Below are 18,044 nucleotides of genomic sequence, written 5' to 3' on the forward strand. Positions count from 1 at the left end.
CTCTGTCCTAAAAGTACTTGCTGATTCTTTATGAAAAGCAGTTCCACTTTCATTTCTAATACAGCAGTGCTTTTGCACACTTGACTGTTAATGTTTGTGCCCCACATTGCAGTGTCCTGATTTAAGTGAACAAAATGCAAGTTGAACTTTAACATATAGCACACTATTAAAAACGGGATCTAGAGTTTTTTGTGTGTGCAGATAGCTAAAAAGGTTTCCTGTCCTCTCTTCTTTGCAGTACATCCGCACATGCATGCAAGCCAAGGAGTCTCCACACCTCACCCTGGTCCACACCAGCACCGTCAAGGACATGTTTGACAAGGAAATCTCTGCCATCGGAGCAGTGGTTTGCCGCAAGTCCTCCAACCCACCTTTACCACTACCTCCCAAGAGAAGGGTTCCCACGGTCAGTTCAGTAACGTGTGCTGTGTGAATACTTCTCACCTCTGTGTTGTGGTGGATTTGTCTATTTAACATCTGCTGTTGTTTTCAGAGAAACAGTACTTTACAAACAGCACAATATGCTGGTCAACTGATTGTTTTGAGTCTTCAGTGCAAACAAATTTTGTCTTTTCTGCTTGTTGGAATTCTTTTCATATACTATTATTAATGTGGCTGAATTCATTGTCAGTCACTGGTGTGTGTAACTTATGTGTGCAAATTTGATTGGTAATTATGTGGTGTTGCCAGGACTAAAACTGAGGGTGTGATGCACATATGAAAATGTTCTCATGTACTCTAGATAACAACCGCTTAATATCGGCCACTGTTTACCCAGTAGTGTTCTTGCTTCACCAAAATAGTGAAAGCTCCACAATTTGATTGATTCACCTGCACTGAACGAGGCAGGTGTGGAGGTTTACGAAGTAAACATGTACTTGGCAGCTGCCACCTGTCTTTTATGAGGCAGTGTTCTGAGTGCGTCAGATTAAGCCTGTACTGCCCTGACAGCATTTGCCACGTTGTCAGAAAAAATTGCTAGCTCCTCGATGCTGCTGCCAGGTGCACAGTGATATCACTCCTCCATGTGTGCATCCACATTTTAAATGTCAGGTTAAATTTAATTGGCCTTTGTTAGTGAGTGTCCTGGTGTTTTAATTGCCTGATGCCATGCTGACTGTAGATGCCCAGTGATGTGTGGTTTGGAAAGTCTGTAAATATTACAGATGTAATCATCATATTAGTACATTATATTTATCACATATAATCATAACAGCGTTAGAACAGTTATTTTATAACTTTATCTTACTGTTCCCAATTTATAATTAAACATTTTTATTGGTTTACAGTAAAAACAGACACCAATTTCACCTCACTTCCAGTACATATATACTTACTGGACAATATGACTCAAGGAATTACAAAGTGTCACAATTATTATGTACCATGATTTATGATAAATTACCCAATGAAGCCCTGGCTAAATGGAAATAATGTCCAGATAGGTGGTTAGGGCTGAAACTAATAATTATTTTCATTACCAATTTAATCTGCTGATTATTTTCTCGATTTAATCAATGAGTTCTTTAGTCAAAAATATACATAACAATTTCCCAGAGTCCAAGGTCACACCTTAAAGTGTCTTGTTTTGTCGGACCAATATTCCAAAACCCAAAAATATTCATTTTACTGTCCTAGAAGACTAAGAAAGTCAGCGAATATTCACATTTAAGAAGATGGATTCATTGAATTTTTAGTACTGAGAACTTAAAACATTAATCGCTTATCAAAATTGTTGCCAATTATTTTCTTTTGATTAATCAATTAATTGACTAATTATTTCAGCTGTAAACTTGGTCTACTTTCTGTTTCTGTAACCATCTTGTTTTCATCAGCACAGAAATATTTCAGACTACACCTTTTTCTCTCCACATCACACTAAGAAACGTATTCAAGCCTTCATCGCCTCCTGACTAGACCACTGTAAGGTTCTGCCTCTTCTGGTGAATGTCTCTTCTGTTTACAGCTCGCTCAAAATTCACCTGCCCAAGGTATAAGAAACAGGACATGTTTCAACAAATCTGGAATCCCTTTAGTGGTTACCTATTGATCTTAGAATTGATTAGAACATTGATAACTGATCACTTTAAAAGCTAGGATGGGCCTTGCTCTATGGTATATTTCCAACTTTCTATTGCCCTCTGTTTCTGAGACTCTCTGATGGGTTTCTTCCAAGATCTATGTTTAGACACAAAGATGAAAGCCTCTGCTGTTAGGATTCCCAGACCACAGTATGCATTGCTTGAGAAGACCAGGGCCACAAAGGCTGTTTCTTTTTGTTAAATCACCCATTTCTTTTCTGTGATTTCTTGATTATTAGCTGTTTTGGCTATCCTAATTTAATCTCATTATGTATTTCTAATGCTGTATTTATTTTGTTAATCACTGTAACTGTTAAATGGTATATAAATACATTTTATAGCAGCGCAATGCAATGGAGGGAGACTGAAGGAGACAGAAGCAGACGGAGATTCTCGTCAGACTCTAATAAGCTTACCATAGAAGTGTGGTTGTCTATGACAGGAAGTGAGATTTATTTTTCAAGAGAGGAACCTGTTGTTTGGATGCTCTGCTGTTGTGCGGTAGGAACCCTGACTGATAATTGGTCAAAACAAAGCCAGAGAACAGAAGGACGTGATGATACAGTTCATGGTGCTCTTGTTTCTTTGTTAGACTCTAGGTGTCATGTGATGCTGTTTTTCCTGCAGACTGCTGACCCTTGCAAATCCACTTGGCTGGACATCAGAATGACCTGTCTGACCTCCCACATTGTTTGTGTTTTTGTGTGTGTGTGTGCACAGGGAACTGGTGGGTGTGAAGAAGCAGCCTGTGGGAGTACATACATTTACTGTACATTATGCTAATACTGCTCACTCATTGCAAGTCTCTTTCTCCTCTCATTTTCCCTCCGCAGCAAGTACAGACGTGTGTGTGGGACGTGTCTATCCCGTTTAAGATAGTTCTAGTGAAAGGCAGCAAGGTGAACGCGGAAGAGACTGCCAAGGTAAACTCTTGCTTTGTCCACATCCATAAATATCAGTAATGTATGTTCCTGTTTATGTCATTGCGCACACAGAACCTTTTGTACAGTTGTGCCATGTCTCCAGCACAGTTTCACATTTACGGTAGTAAAACACACGGACATTGTCAATCAGTTAGGTAATGTAAAGATGTCATGAAAGGTTGAGCTTTGGCTTGAGTGTGAAGCTACTGTGAAATACTTGTTAATATGCATGTTGTGATGCTTTTTGTTTTCATGAGGCTGAGCCACAAAGCAAGTTGGGGAGAAAGGATAAGTTTGGTGATACTCAATTTTTATCGTATTGTTAATGAAATGCCATGAAAACACCAAACTCAACCATGAATAGATCCTACTAACAAGTATTGTCTGTGTTGCATAAATCTGATATATCTTATTCCTCTGTGCCATAGAGCTCCATTGTTGTCCAAAAACTATTAAACACATCAATGAACCACACTGTCTAATATGTTCCTTCATTACCATGAACACACACACTAGTGTATTTTGTGTTATTCCCGCAAATACCATTCTGCTGCCAGAATACTCACTAGAGCACCAAATGTGGATTAATAGTCCCCCCCAAAAAAAAATTTGTAATGTTGCTAAAAACTACAGTGCCCAGCTTTTTAAAACTGAATATTTGTGACCTATTTTTAAGATTTACATCTTCAGAAGGAATAAATATGTTTAGGGTTGAGATCCACAGACAGGCAACAGGTGTCAGACTATGTGGAGAGACGGACTAATGCACTGTTGGTTTTGGTATTTTCATTGGATTTGGTAGAAATATGAAAAATATAAAAGAACATCAGACTTATCCTTTAATTATGGACCCAAACTTATTTCTTATTAAAGGTTTCTGGTTGGAAAAGTTTGAAGCAAGCTGGCTTGTAAATAAATATCAAATGAAACCCCTCTGCCTCTCTACATGCCAATCCCTCCCTCCCACCCAGGTCCAGGTGAGGGCGGGGCTCTTCCACGGCACAGAGCTGCTGTGCAAGCCGGCGGTGAGCAGCGAGAGCAGCGGACGCTCAGACCACACCTGGAAAGACAGCACGCTGGAGTTTGACCTCTCCGTCTGTGACCTGCCACGCATGACCCGCCTCTGCTTTGCTATCTATGCTGTCATGGATAAGGTCAAGAAGCAGAAGTCCACCAAAAATGCTCATATAAACAAGTACCAGACCATCCGCAAAGCAGGGAAAGTGGTAAGAAACAGGATTTTACATGAACATACACTGTTTATAGTTTGCAGTGGGTAAAATAAAGGCCTAAAAAATAATAAAAGTATCCATGACTAATAGTTAATTGCACTATTTTTTTTTCCTCTGTGTGGTCCAGCACTACCCCATTGCTTGGGTCAACACCATGGTGTTTGACTATAAAGGCCAGCTGAAGACTGGAGACATCATCCTGCACTGCTGGTCTTCCTTTCCTGGTATACACACACAAACACACTCATGCTTACTTTATATCTACTAATACAATTAAACTAGGGTTAAATGAGATGATTGCCACCATGCAATAAATGCATGTCATTTCACGTGTATCTGTGTGTGTCTTCCCCAGATGAACTTGAAGAGATGCTGAACCCAATAGGAACCATTCAGACAAACCCGTACACTGAGAACGCTACAGCACTGCACATCCACTTCCCAGAGTACTCGTCACACCCCATCATCTTCCCTCCCTTCGACAAGGTCAGACAGCTGTCAGTCATTATACTCAGTCCCAATTATAGAAAGACTATGTCTGAACTTAGACTCTGTGGCCTTTTTTAAAGAATTGACTACAGTTGTATTTATCATCGCAGTGGCTTAGTGCTCTTCATAATGGTACCTAGTGATTATGATGAAGTGGTGGCTGATGACAGGATCAGGACATGCTCGGCCTGCCTAATGCGCTGTATCAGTGTGTGTTTTCACTCATACGGTGCTCGCTTACTTTTTTGCAGATACTGGAAAAAGCTGCAGAGATTGCCAGAGCAAGTGATTGCGTACCCACGGTGAGTTGATGTACAGCAGGACAAATTGTATGAACATGGCTAAATATTTGAATGCATCCAGAATACATAGAAGGGCAGACCAGGTGAAAATAAAGTGACATTTGTTTCAAGTTGGCCTGTAACAAATACACATGCTACATAATTTCTCACTATCTCTCTCCCTCACACACACTCTTAACAGACACACACCACAAGAATAACCTCTCAAACAGGCACGCACTGCTAGTTTCCTTGGAAACCCATTGTTATCACTCTGGCAGAGTGTAGCAGCAAAAATACTTCAATCCCCTTCAAAACTAGAGACTCTAATCAGATTACTTGCATGTTTTTCTGTCTCACCACCCCTCAACTAAAAACCCACTCCTGGGCATGTTACAGCCAGTTACATAATCCTGTGTTATGTAGAGGGCATGCCTGAACACACCCCTTTTTAATGTGAGGTGTGTGTGAGAAACTATGGATTAACGCAGACTGCAATTCAGTGTTTATTCTTAAGTGTATGTCAATTTGTGCGTCAGTTTACAGATCAACACAGTTCCTCTAATATTATTCTTCTGTAATTTAAAGTTTGACCTGCCATTGGTTTTATTTTAGCATATCATTATGAAGTTTGCATTTAAATAATTCGCTGTTTAAAGCATGTGTGTCCCTTTTGAATCAGACAGCATACAACTTGTTTTAAACAGGCAATTCAGTCATAGTCCATGATTTGTGGATTGTGATGAATTTCATTTCATGCAGTTGATGAGAAATTTCTGGATACTTTGATACACTCCTGCCATCTTGTGGTTCTTTACAGTCACTGCTGCTACTCATTGTCATCCTCTCATTTCCTTTCACGTCCTGGCTCCTCTTCTAATTTTCCTTCCTCCTCTCACCCTTTCTCTCCTCTACATCTTCTTCATATTCTCTTTCCCCAATTCCACAACCCAACCGACCATTCTTCCTTCCTCTTCATTTCTCTCAGAGTCGTGGGGTTAAGAAGTTCCACATAGAGCTGAAGGAGATAATGGAGCGTGACCCACTCTCCCAGCTGTGTGAAAACGAGAAGGATTTAATCTGGACACTACGCTACGACTGTTGTGATAATTTCCCTCAGTCTCTGCCCAAGCTGCTACTCTCCGTCAAGTGGAGCAAACATGAGGACATGGCCCAGGTTAGCCAGCGAGCGTATCCACTTTGTGCATTTTAAAAGGAAAAAGTCAGTTCTTTTCAATGTACAATTTGTTGACACCATAAATAAATAGATAAATAAAAAGTAGTTTTTAACATTGCAACAAGCCAAAAACAAAAGAAACTAATTTGGTTCACAACTGTGTACTTTGGATGTGAGGACAGTGCTTATGAGTTTTATAGTTAAGTCACTCCCCTCCATGCAGTTCTTTAAGTAGGTAATTTGCTTTTAAATTATATTAATTTAAGACAAGTATTTTTGAAACTATTATACTTTATATAAATACTAAATACTTTCAGTCATGCTGTGTAACTATTTACATGTTTTCAAATGTAAAATGTCTCTAAAAATTGTATTTTGTATTGGTTGGGGCTGCACTTTCGGCAAAAATTAGACTATTATTTTGTTCAATATTAACATGATTGTTATACAGCCATCTTTGCGAACTGAATCATTTTATTACCCTCACTATCAGATTTTATAATCAGCTGTAGAATTTAAAAAAAAATATATATATATATACACACACACTCACTCAAAAGTTTGGAGTCATCTTTTATATTGATGTTTCTTCTTTCCTTCAATAATGGCTATTTTAACATGGATAAAGACAGTATAATTATATAACAAATGTATTATTTAAATGTATTATTATTATTATTATTATTATTGTTATAAGAGTTTTAGATTAAAACGATGATTAAATGATTAAAACTTCCGTTTTGTCGATGTCCCCACAGTGTTGCATGACAGGGGAGAATACTGTTGTAACCATTTTTTCCCCCAAATACTCAATCAATTTTTGTTTTCCAGTCCAGAAAAGTGTAAGTGACCCTAGTCCATTTTTGAACCACAACGTGCAATTGGGCTTTAAATATTTTGGTCCCTCTGCAGTCTACTCAGTGGTTAGATTGAATAGGTTTAAATTGAAGATTAATTGTGCAGCCATGTGGGTGATCTCAAGGCTAATCAAACATAATAATTTAATTTATAATAAACATTTTATTCACTCATTATATCTATGTAATGAGTAAGTGTCTGTGTATCAGTTTCTGAGTATCTGTGTGTGTGTGTGTCTCAGCTCCAGGCACTGCTTCAGATCTGGCCCAAGCTGTGTCCCAGAGATGCTCTGGAGCTTCTGGACTTCAACTACCCTGATCAATATGTCAGAGAATATGCTGTGGGCTGTCTGCGTAATATGAGGTAAACATGTATCCACCCACATACATTTTTATATAATACAGTGGCATTTTTCTTTGTCTCATATTCAAGCGTCTACATTCATATCATCATGTTACATGTCCCCTGCTCCCGGCTGTTTTATTATAAATGACTATATGCATGAAATACTGTAACTTGATAGTGCTGTGTGTTGTCTGTTTTCCTAAAGAGAGACACAGGCTCATAATCATTTAAAATCCAACAAAAAGTTTAAAAATGAACGAAAGGTAAAAGCTAGAAAACGTCCTTTCAGAAAACCTCCTCTCATGCTTCTCTCTCTGTTCCTTTCTCCTCTCCCCCCTCACCAGTAATGAGGAGCTGTCGCAGTATTTGCTACAGTTGGTGCAGGTGTTGCGTTATGAGCCTTACTATGACTGCGCCCTCACCCACTTCCTGCTGGAGCGTGCCCAGGGGAACCGCAAGATAGGACACTTCCTCTTCTGGCACCTACGGTGTGTACGGACTTGTGTGCCTGTGTGTACATGTGTGTACATACACAGTTGCACATTAGAAAGACAGGGAAGGAGATTGTATGTTTGTGAAAAAGAACAACAGTTGAGTCTTGAGAGGTTTCACTTCTGACTGTGGCTGTTCTGCTGCCCTCTACAGGTCAGAGATCCACATGCCAGCTGTTTCAGTCCAGTTTGCCCTCATCCTGGAAGCCTACTGTAGAGGCAGCATCCCTCATATTGAGGTTCTAAAGAAACAGGTAGGACACACACACACACACACACACACACACTCAATCAATCAATCAATCAATCAATCAATCTCTTTTATTTCTTGTCTCATGCACACACAGTTTGTTTCTATTTCATTTTTGCTTACTCTACTTACTCTGCTAGTCCTATCTCAAGAACTAGAATAGCTGTAGTCTGTTGTCAACCCCGGCAGAACTAGATTTATGGTATTTTTAGCTCATCAAAGCAACAACAGCGTCACCCTCCCCTGCCCTCTACAGTGTTGATTCTGACAATCACTCCTGTGGAAGCTTCCTCCTACTTCCTCATCAGCACAGTCATTTATCTTGCCACTTTCCTGTTTGGAAGAGCATGCATACTGGCTTGGGATCAGAGTGCTGACATAGTCTGTTTAAGGAGAATGAGCTCAGTTGTCTCTAACAGCGATGAATCATGCAAAGGGTTTTTTGGCTGGTTTCAGTCAAACAAATTTAAATATTGTTCCAACATTTGCAGCTGTAACATGTTCCGTCTTTTGACTGTACCAGGTGGAAGCCCTGAGTAAGCTTAAGTCAGTGAATGAACTAATTAAGCTGGGAACCATCAAGAATGCTCGGAGTAAGACCAAGGAGGCAATGTTGACCAAGGAGGCCATGATGACTTGTCTGAGGCAGAGCGGCTACTCAGAGACTCTATCAGACCTGCATTCCCCTCTGAACCCCAATGTCCTTCTGTCTGGTATCAAGTAAGACAACACTATTTTGATCATAGGTCTTCAGTTTCAGATCAGGTTGAACTTTTTCTCCTCTATTTCACAATGCATCATTCCCCGTCTCCCTGTCATTGTCCCATCAGTGTGGAGAAGTGTCGGTACATGGACTCCAAGATGAAGCCACTCTGGATTGTTTACAACAACAAGCTGCTGGGGGGAGACACCCTGGGAATTATCTTCAAGAATGGAGATGGTAGGAGGGATCAAAGAAATAAGGGTGGGAGGAAGAGGGGTAGAGATACTGCAAGGTCATGATGATAATGATGGATTGAATCACTTTCCATCTTTCAAGTAAACTCTACTTTTGCTTTTAAAAGCACAATATTTTCTTTTGAAATTAAGAAAACTTTTCTCTTTTCTTCCCCACTTACTCTCTTTTCTTAGACCTAAGGCAAGACATGTTAACCCTCCAGATTTTAAGGTTAATGGATCTGCTATGGAAGGAGGCTAATCTGGACCTCAGGTGAGTTTTGTGTGTGTGTGTGTGTGTGTGTGTGTGTGTGTGTTAAACGGACAGACTTTGTCGAGCTTGTTTGTTCCTGCTCTTTGTAGGGAAGGGGAAGCTCTGGTGGGGTGCAGCAGAGGAGGGGAGACACTAAATTACCCCCTGTCTAGTTTGACCTCCAGCCCCTTTACACCCTAGACATACACACACTCACAGACATACAATATATGCATTACATCCTAATCAAATCCACACCTTCGCACTTTTACAAGCCCTTTTTCTCCCTGCATCATGCACTGACACATCTGGAGGTCAGCAGTGGAGGGGGTTGTTTTGACAGTTGAGTTTGAGGACGGTGTTTCAGGTTACAGGGACATGGGTTCAGAGTTCGAACACAGTGATGGGACTTTGTGAATGAAGGGAGGGACAATGTAATGAAACCACTATGATGTGGTGGATGTGAGTTTGTTCTGTGATTTCTTGCTGATGTGTTTTACCCCACATATCTTTACTTGTTGGCTGTCTGTAGTCGTTTTTCTCATTTATTTAAACTCAACACCCATTGAGTTGAGTAAGAAATGCCTTGAAGGCATTTGGTCTCCATTAAACCTCTGTCAAACTGCAAATTAAATCTAAAAATTTAGTCTGCTTTGAGCATTGGGTCATGGCTGTCTGATGTATAAGACTTGGGGCCACTATGTCAGTAAATTATTACAGAAAAGGAAGTATTCTGGGGAAGAATTGCCCAGGTCACATAATTCTACATCCTACAAAATGAAGACCTACTGCCATCTAGTGGAAAGAAAGAAAAAAATTAAAGGGAATGAAGAAGAATATGTATCATCATCTTGCTGGTGTGCATGCCATCACATAATTACCATACGTTCTTCACTGTATGTTCCCATCTGTCCTGTCTCAGCTCAGAGTAAACAGCATGATATTGTATTACTGTCTGACAGAGTGAATTGCACCCAGGGGAGTGCTATATGAATGAACTTTCATATCCAATATTTATTACAGTACGTATATGCAATGAGTGTTTCAAGTGTAAACAAAATCAGAAATTGGGCATTTGTCATAAACAAGTAGTTTTGATTGGTGTTTTCCAGGCTTACTATTTTCCTTTGGAAAATGTAATTGATATCATTAAGCTCTTTGCTTCTCTTTCTCTACATATCTTGCAGAATCGTACCATATGGTTGCCTAGCAACAGGTGACCGGGCAGGGCTGATCGAGGTAGTCTCATCAGCAGACACGATTGCCAACATCCAGCTGACCAGCAGCAACGTGGCAGCAGCTGCCGCCTTCAACAAGGACGCTTTGCTCAACTGGCTCAAAGAAAGAAACTCTGGGTAAGCTGCTGCCTGGTGATGAAATTAACCTTTATGTAACTGTATTTTGAGAATCTGCAATACAGGATGTGTTACAGGTGGCAGTGACCACTGTGAGTTGCTTAGAAGAGAATCCAGAAACAAAATCTGCTTACATGTATCCTGTGTATATTTTCTATTGACAGCGATGCTCTTGATCGGGCCATTGAGGAGTTCACTCTGTCATGTGCAGGCTACTGTGTAGCCACCTACGTCCTGGGCATCGGAGACCGCCACAGTGACAACATCATGGTCCGCAGCACTGGACAGGTTGGAAAGTTTGTTGTATCTGTAGAAATGATCCAGACTCCATTTGTTTTTGTTTTTCCTGCCTCCACAGTGCTTACTGATTGGCCTTCTTGTTTGTCAGCTCTTCCACATAGACTTCGGCCACATCCTGGGCAACTTCAAGTCCAAATTTGGCATCAAGAGGGAGCGTGTACCATTTATCCTCACACACGACTTCATCCACGTCATACAGCAGGGCAAGACGGGATACACAGAAAAATTTGGCAGGTTTGTTCCACTTAGTTTAACCTTTTATCTTTAGCCTGCCACAAAACTGCCACCTTTCGTCATAGAGTTCAATTGGGCTGTTAGAAATGTTAGAATAATTTCACACAGTTGATTGTGTTGCTATTAACAGGCCTGTCACTCATATTTGTATTGCATAGAATGGTCAGACTGATGGATTGTTGGATTTAGATGTCTTTGTTTGGACTATAAAAGAGGCAGCCAACATAATTTAAAGGGACAGTTCACCCCAAAAATCAAAAATACATAGTTTTCCTCTTACCTGTATTTATCCATCTAGATTGTTTTGGTGTTAGTTGCCAAGTTTTGGAGATATCGGCCATAGGAACTATCGGTAGAAAGAAAATAGTTCCTACATGAAACTGCTCACAGCAAAACTGTGGGTTATCTTGAGCAACCGGTTCATGATTTCTGGAAAGAGACGTTGCTGTTGAGTTTTAAAAAAATTAAAAATTTGGGTGCTTTGAGCACCACAAGCCGAGTGCCACACAGTCCCATTATATTCAAAAAATGCAGACATCTCTACGGTCAATATCTCCAAAACTGGAGATAAATGGATAAATAGCACTACAGGTAACAGGAAAACTATATATTTTTGATTTTGGCGCAAACTGTCCCTTTAATGCCCCCCCATCAACATCTGTGTTTTCTGTCAGCTGAATATAAACAGGCCTATAGTAGAGATCCATTGTGAAACAGCTACCCTCCTGTGTTTTTGAGCATCACAGTAGCCTGTTAGCCAGTGTTTTGTGAGCGTTGTCCCAGCCATGCCACACTGAGATTGAGATGGCAGAGTGCTGCATTGTTAACACTGGAATAAAGTCTGTGACCATAAAATATCATCACTAATGGTCTGAAGGGGTTGGCCAAGTCATTAAATTTTTAATTGCACTGACTGATAATACTCAGTATGCCTACGTGACATTTAAACAGCCTAGTTATCCAACACAGCTTCACAGCTGGCTGTTGGTGAAGAGCAGCCTACAGGGGCTCAATCTTAAATATATCCTGCCTGACATGAGACAATGACTTACAAAATGATCTGTCCTCAAAAATGTTTTTGTAAAAAGAGAAGAACAGTTGTGGTGCACTGCTGCATCAGCAAATGTGGTATGTGAAGGTTCAAGAAATAGAACATTGTGTACCAGATCAGATGGAGAACACATACACAAATAATTTTGTGAAAGCTGAAATACCCTGGTGGAAACATGCCCTCTGTATGATGACCTACAGTGTATTGAAAACGCTACCAGAGTGGAAGTGTTGAAAAATTTCCTTTTTATACCTGGGTATTAAAGCAAATGTCTAAATTTGATTTTCAGCGCCTCTTAAATTGCTTTGATCCTAAACTAGAGGTTTAAATTACTTCTGAAATAACTTCTGAAACTGTTTAGAATTGCACTACAGCAACTGCTGTTTATAGAAGCATACACATTGTGATCATTTAGGTTTGGTAGAAAAAGATCAGGTCTTGAACATCAGCGTGTAATGAGCATTTTGAAACCACCTCCTATGCTGACACAAAGTCAGTATGCAGTCAGTCACTGGATGGTTGGCCTAAAACATAAAGTGTTTGTCACCTATTCTGAACCTCATGTAGCTCAGCCATAGATCTGCACATACAGTGGTGTGCAAAAGTGTTTGCCCCCTTCCTGATTTCTTATTTTATCTGATACCTTTGAAAGAAAATAACAGCAATGGCAATCATTAGGTGTGGGTTACAATAATCGTATGCATACAGGGAATCAAGATTTTTACTTTTTTATTTTTTTTATTTACTTTTAAGATTTTTTATTTTTATTTTAAGTCGGTTACAATATGACGGAACATTACATGCCTGTAATCAAATGGGTTTAGCAGATCTTTCTGTGAGCTGTCAATAGCCACCAGTCTCTGCTGACTGTAAAGAAAAATTTCTGTTGATGGCGTTCCTTTGGAAATCTGAATTCTTTGCCGGTGGACAGCATGTTGTATACACTTGTGCAGCGCCCATTCGACCAGGCTATTTCCGGGAACAAAGGGTTCATTCCGAAAGTTACATCACTGATGCTTGAAGTATTTGAGTTTAGTTAAACAAAATGGCAAACTTACAAGAGTTTGCTACAATGTAACATCTCCAGCCTCTCCGGTCTCTCTTTCTTCATCTGTTGTTGAATGTACTGTAGCAAGCGACGGAGAGCAAGCTGTACCCAACATGCCGATCAGTGGTGTAACTGTTAATAGGTGTCCCGTCTCAATACTTCTGGCCGTAGTAACGCAATAATAATATGTCCCGTAGATCGCAAGAGCTCGCACTCAAGTTAATTCCACTCTATGCTCAGGACCTGTGCTGAGGTTAAAATGGAACTGGCTTCTGAAGGTGGCACTGCACTCCCTCGGGTCCCCAGCAATACACCCACCAAGTGTGAAGTCGATCGAATGAACCGTTGTCAAGAAAATCTAAGGACAAATGGACAGAAACTCCTTCCATTTTAGTTAGATACAAAACAGCATAATTCAGTACAAAAGCTAATCTCGCACTGAGGACATACTGTGTGCGTACAGGGGATACTGAAAGAGAACACTTACACAAGAGCCATCATCATTAAAATAATTGTTGAAACTGTACTGTATATGTCAAAAATAATGAACTGTGTATGTGTGTCTATGTTGGTCATGTAGTTTCCGTCAGTACTGTGAGGAAGCCTATCTAATCTTGAGGAAGAACGGGAACCTCTTCATCACATTGTTTGCCCTCATGCTAACTGCTGGACTGCCTGAGCTCACCTCAGTCAAAGACATCCAGTACTTAAAGGTATTACACACGCACACACAGCAGTTTTTAAACATAGAAAGTAGTGTGAAAGAAAACAGATATTCAGTGTCTCACGTAAAAAACTACACCTTGTAAAAACTGATGATTTCTCAGCAACAGTTAGAATTTACCAGAGAAGTTTGTGCATCTCTTCAGCTTCATCCCTTTTCACAAGTTGTCAATTCTGCAAAGAGAGAAGATGTGGGGGTTATTAATAGCAATGAAGTGCACTTAAACAAGATAGAAAACTCAGTTTGTTAAACCTCATGTGAGATGACATACCAGGTAGACTTATTAACAAAGCTGCTCCAAGTCAACTGATGGAGTAGTGGAAAGATTTCTCAGTAAAACGTAGTCCAGATTCACTAAAATGTAGGTTAGATTAGTATCCTCCATTTTTTTTTTTTTCTTTTTGACATTCTTTCTGTTAATTTTGTTAGCCAACATTTGAAAAGTGACAGTAAATGAGGTGAAAGCGAGGAAGGACCAGGCACGTTGTAATTGCATGGTTGGTCTGAAACCTCTAGGCCACCAGGGCACCATTTTTAACCGATCGATTTGTTCATCACTAAGCATTCATACATGGCTGACATACATGTCACACTTTGGTGTCAAAATGTTTTTTTTTTAAAGTCCCCCTCCACTCAAAAATGTGCTTTGCTTGTAGTTTTTTCACTTGGACATTTGAGCTTCACTGTGCAGAATGTATTGACACTAGAAGGCTGTTGATGTGGACGTACCAGCATGATTTTGTGACATCACGACTAGTTTGGAACCAGTCATGGTCCGATATGCATCTTACACAAGTGTGGATGTGGAAACCTGAAACCTCAAGTGCACACACACTGAGAAAGGATTTTACAGTGAAGTAGGGGACATCTTGTGTCTAATAGTTAAACTTTTGAAATGAACAATACTGTATATGCATATTCATAGATTCTGGAATTTTCAATGAGGGAGGAGGAGTAGATGCAATTTCAAGAATTCCTAACAGGGTAATTTAACTTTTTTTGTGGGGGGGGGGACACATCAGACACAAATTATTATTCAAAGTAGAATATTTTTATGTCTTAAAACATGGGATCTTTAAACTGTCGAACATTATATACATAGTCACTAAATTAATACTGTAGGTTATTTGAGTAAGTACTTGAGTATTTTTTAAACAATCCAGTAGTTCATCGCCAAGCAGTGACATAGTTGATGCACCTCTCAAATATATATGGTGTTATATGATGTCTTTTATACAACCAACAATTATGGCTAGAAATTCTGTGGACATAATCAGTTCCAGAGCGAAAAATGCCCAGCAGTGCATGGAAAAGCAGATATGTATCTATAACAGTTTCCATAACTGTTTTCTATAGATCTCAACATATCAACAGGTTGCTTGGGAGATACTGTATATTTGTATATTTTTTTAAATAATATTTTATTATTAGTTAGCTGCAAATATTAACTCATTCTGTGTCCATTTCATCAACTTCGTCAACCATCCTCCTGCCCTCACGACTAATCCTTCTCCTTTCCTACAATCCCTCCCTGCTCAGGACTCTCTGGCTCTGGGTAAAACAGACGAGGAGGCGCTGAAGCAGTTCCGCCAGAAGTTTGACGAGGCCCTGAGAGAAAGCTGGACAACCAAAGTCAACTGGATGGCCCACAATGTGGCCAAAGACAACCGCTCCTAGTGCAGCTGAGACCCCTCAAAGGCCAGGGGTCAGGGGCCAAGAGGACACAGTGAAGGAGTGTTCGAGTGTGCAGGAGGGGGAAGGTGTGCCAAGAGACAGGGTGACAACCACCCTTATTTAAAGAAGGGAATCTAGCAGAATATCCCAAACATGAGCAGGTTCACCCCCATATACTGTACATACTGAGTAAACCTGCTCTCCAAAACAGCTGAGTTACCCTGCACCCTTACTTACTGTATCCCTCCTCGCCTTGCATCACTCTGGCGTGGTGCCTCCTGAAAATCCAAATTCATGGTCTTGTGAGATTTCTGTGGAATCATGCTGAGTAAAGTTGTTGCAAGTTTTGCACAGGCACAACAGCTGATGGAGCACACAGCCAAAGGAAGGGAACTGAAGCACCCACTCTGCCCACACTAAAGATGAAATGTCCCTACGGAGCGGGCTGATAACAAAAATCATGTTTTGGAGTGGTTGAATTTTGTTAGACGGACTTTAAACTCGCCTTGTATGGACTCTGAAGGGACACACGGTTTGACCACATCCCCGAACTGTTTTAAGTACAACGGAGATAACAGATGGGTGTGGGAGGGGCAGAATCGAAAAAGACAAAAATGTCTGACCCCCATGTCTTAAAACAATGTGCACAACGCCCACAGGAAGTGCATTTTAACTGTCTTGCTCCCGCTGCCTCAAAGTATGCCTCAAAGTATGCCTCAAAACTGCGGGAAGATTGTATTTTTTATGAGTTTTCTTTTACTTTTGCCATTTAAGAAATTATCATGAGATGTTTATGTGCCAGACTACTTTACTAGTCTACAGAGAAAACTTGTGTTAGGGAAATGATGAAAGAGAAGGATTGATTAGAGAAAAAGATGCCCTGAGCCTTTTGCTCCACTATTTGAATCTCAGTTCATTTGGACCATTGTTGAACACTGGAATGTTTTCAGAAAGACATATATGAGAATTTTCAAATAGTCTTTTAATGAACTAAACACTTTATTTTGTAGTGTCCTTTATGTTGAAATGACAATGTGCATCATTTCTTTCAAAACATTTGAAATCAAGAGCATTATTGGACAAAGTGTTATCACCTATGAGTTATCATTAGTCAACTTGTCTTAAAGTCTAAAAGGATGTCAGCCTTTTAAAGCGCCATCCCATTCATGCTAGCAACCATGATAAATAAACTCAGTGAGGAATAACTGTTAGGACCAAAACAAATTTTACGTAATTTCATTGTTCATACTGTTTTTAATTATCTGTTTCTGAATTGAATGTGAAAATATGTGCCGCGCTCTTTTTAAGTGTATTTGTTTTTATACGAGCAGGTGTGGGCGGAGTTTGGGGCCTGTGTGGGCGGGGTTTATCAGTAGGGACATTACACTGCGATACAAAGCTACTTCCTCGTTGCGACATACGGTGCTCCTCGGCATCTGCATCTGTCTTTGATTTTCGTGCAATATCCGAGTATATGAACCATATCCTATCATATTAAACCTTAAGCCCAGGCCTATAATGGTTTTTCTCTGTTGGTGTATGTGTGATGCAGCTGTATTTCGCACCACTGGCCTTCAAAAGTCTCAGACACTGGATATTGTCAAATGTACAGGCTTTTATTGTTTTGCTGTTTTTTTGTTTTCATAGGAGTTTTATTAAAGTTATTTTCCACTGCAATGCATTTATGCCTGTAGGCTGTTTCCTTCTTCTAGATGTGGGTTGTGTGACTGCACCCACTAAGGGCAGCACCATGGATTATGTTTCTCTGTTTTGAGAGCTTTGATGAATACTTATTGATTCTTGACCAGAAATATATTCAAACCTATTTTTGCATTGCTTTATGTGCAAGAGCAAATAAGAAAAGAAAGTAGCTTCATTGCCAAATAGAAGAAAGTCATATAAATACATATGCTTTATTTTTCATACGTCCAGAGTCAAGTGTAAATTAGCTTAGAGCTATAAATTTAATATTCCCTGCATATAGGCTAAAATGATAACTTACACTAATGACAAAATCTAGACCCAAGGTAACTATGCTTTTAGTCTCAGGAGGTAAACTTGAGATGCAAAAATGAACATCAATAAATGGTGCTGTATCTGCACATACTGACCTTCTCTTCAATGTCTTTCCAGTTATTTCAGGTCATACTGCCTCTGTTCGCCTCAGTGGCTCAGTTAGGGGGTGCACAATATTAAACAAGTGAGAACATACTGAGGACTTTATGTGAAGATATTAGACACTCACTAGCAGCTGAAAAAGATCCAGTCAATACACCACCATTACTCTCCAAGCAACCAGGCCCACTGCAAGGAGGCATTTAAGGGCAGGTTTTTGGCTTCTC

The 18,044-nt window shown here is 40.0% G+C and overlaps 1 protein-coding gene across 3 annotated transcripts in view; it reads left to right on the plus strand.

The window, feature by feature from the left end:
* pik3cb (phosphatidylinositol-4,5-bisphosphate 3-kinase, catalytic subunit beta) overlaps positions 1–17,817 on the plus strand; it is a 58,018-nt gene extending 40,201 nt beyond the window's left edge. For all 3 annotated transcript variants that reach the window (XM_044201277.1, XM_044201276.1, XM_044201278.1), the window contains 18 exons: positions 239–406; positions 2,915–3,004; positions 3,976–4,230; positions 4,364–4,460; positions 4,592–4,722; positions 4,977–5,027; positions 5,995–6,183; positions 7,283–7,404; positions 7,731–7,874; positions 8,032–8,131; positions 8,651–8,847; positions 8,958–9,067; positions 9,259–9,337; positions 10,504–10,671; positions 10,836–10,959; positions 11,060–11,205; positions 13,885–14,017; positions 15,568–17,817. In XM_044201277.1, the coding sequence (XP_044057212.1) occupies positions 239–406; positions 2,915–3,004; positions 3,976–4,230; positions 4,364–4,460; positions 4,592–4,722; positions 4,977–5,027; positions 5,995–6,183; positions 7,283–7,404; positions 7,731–7,874; positions 8,032–8,131; positions 8,651–8,847; positions 8,958–9,067; positions 9,259–9,337; positions 10,504–10,671; positions 10,836–10,959; positions 11,060–11,205; positions 13,885–14,017; positions 15,568–15,705 (2,442 nt within the window). In that variant the 3' untranslated portion in view covers positions 15,706–17,817. The remainder of the gene's footprint in view (positions 1–238; positions 407–2,914; positions 3,005–3,975; positions 4,231–4,363; positions 4,461–4,591; positions 4,723–4,976; positions 5,028–5,994; positions 6,184–7,282; positions 7,405–7,730; positions 7,875–8,031; positions 8,132–8,650; positions 8,848–8,957; positions 9,068–9,258; positions 9,338–10,503; positions 10,672–10,835; positions 10,960–11,059; positions 11,206–13,884; positions 14,018–15,567) is intronic.
* Positions 17,818–18,044: the final 227 nt, after the last annotated feature.

This window comes from Siniperca chuatsi, linkage group LG7 (genome assembly GCF_020085105.1).
Source record: "Siniperca chuatsi isolate FFG_IHB_CAS linkage group LG7, ASM2008510v1, whole genome shotgun sequence".
Taxonomy (NCBI): domain Eukaryota; kingdom Metazoa; phylum Chordata; class Actinopteri; order Centrarchiformes; family Sinipercidae; genus Siniperca; species Siniperca chuatsi.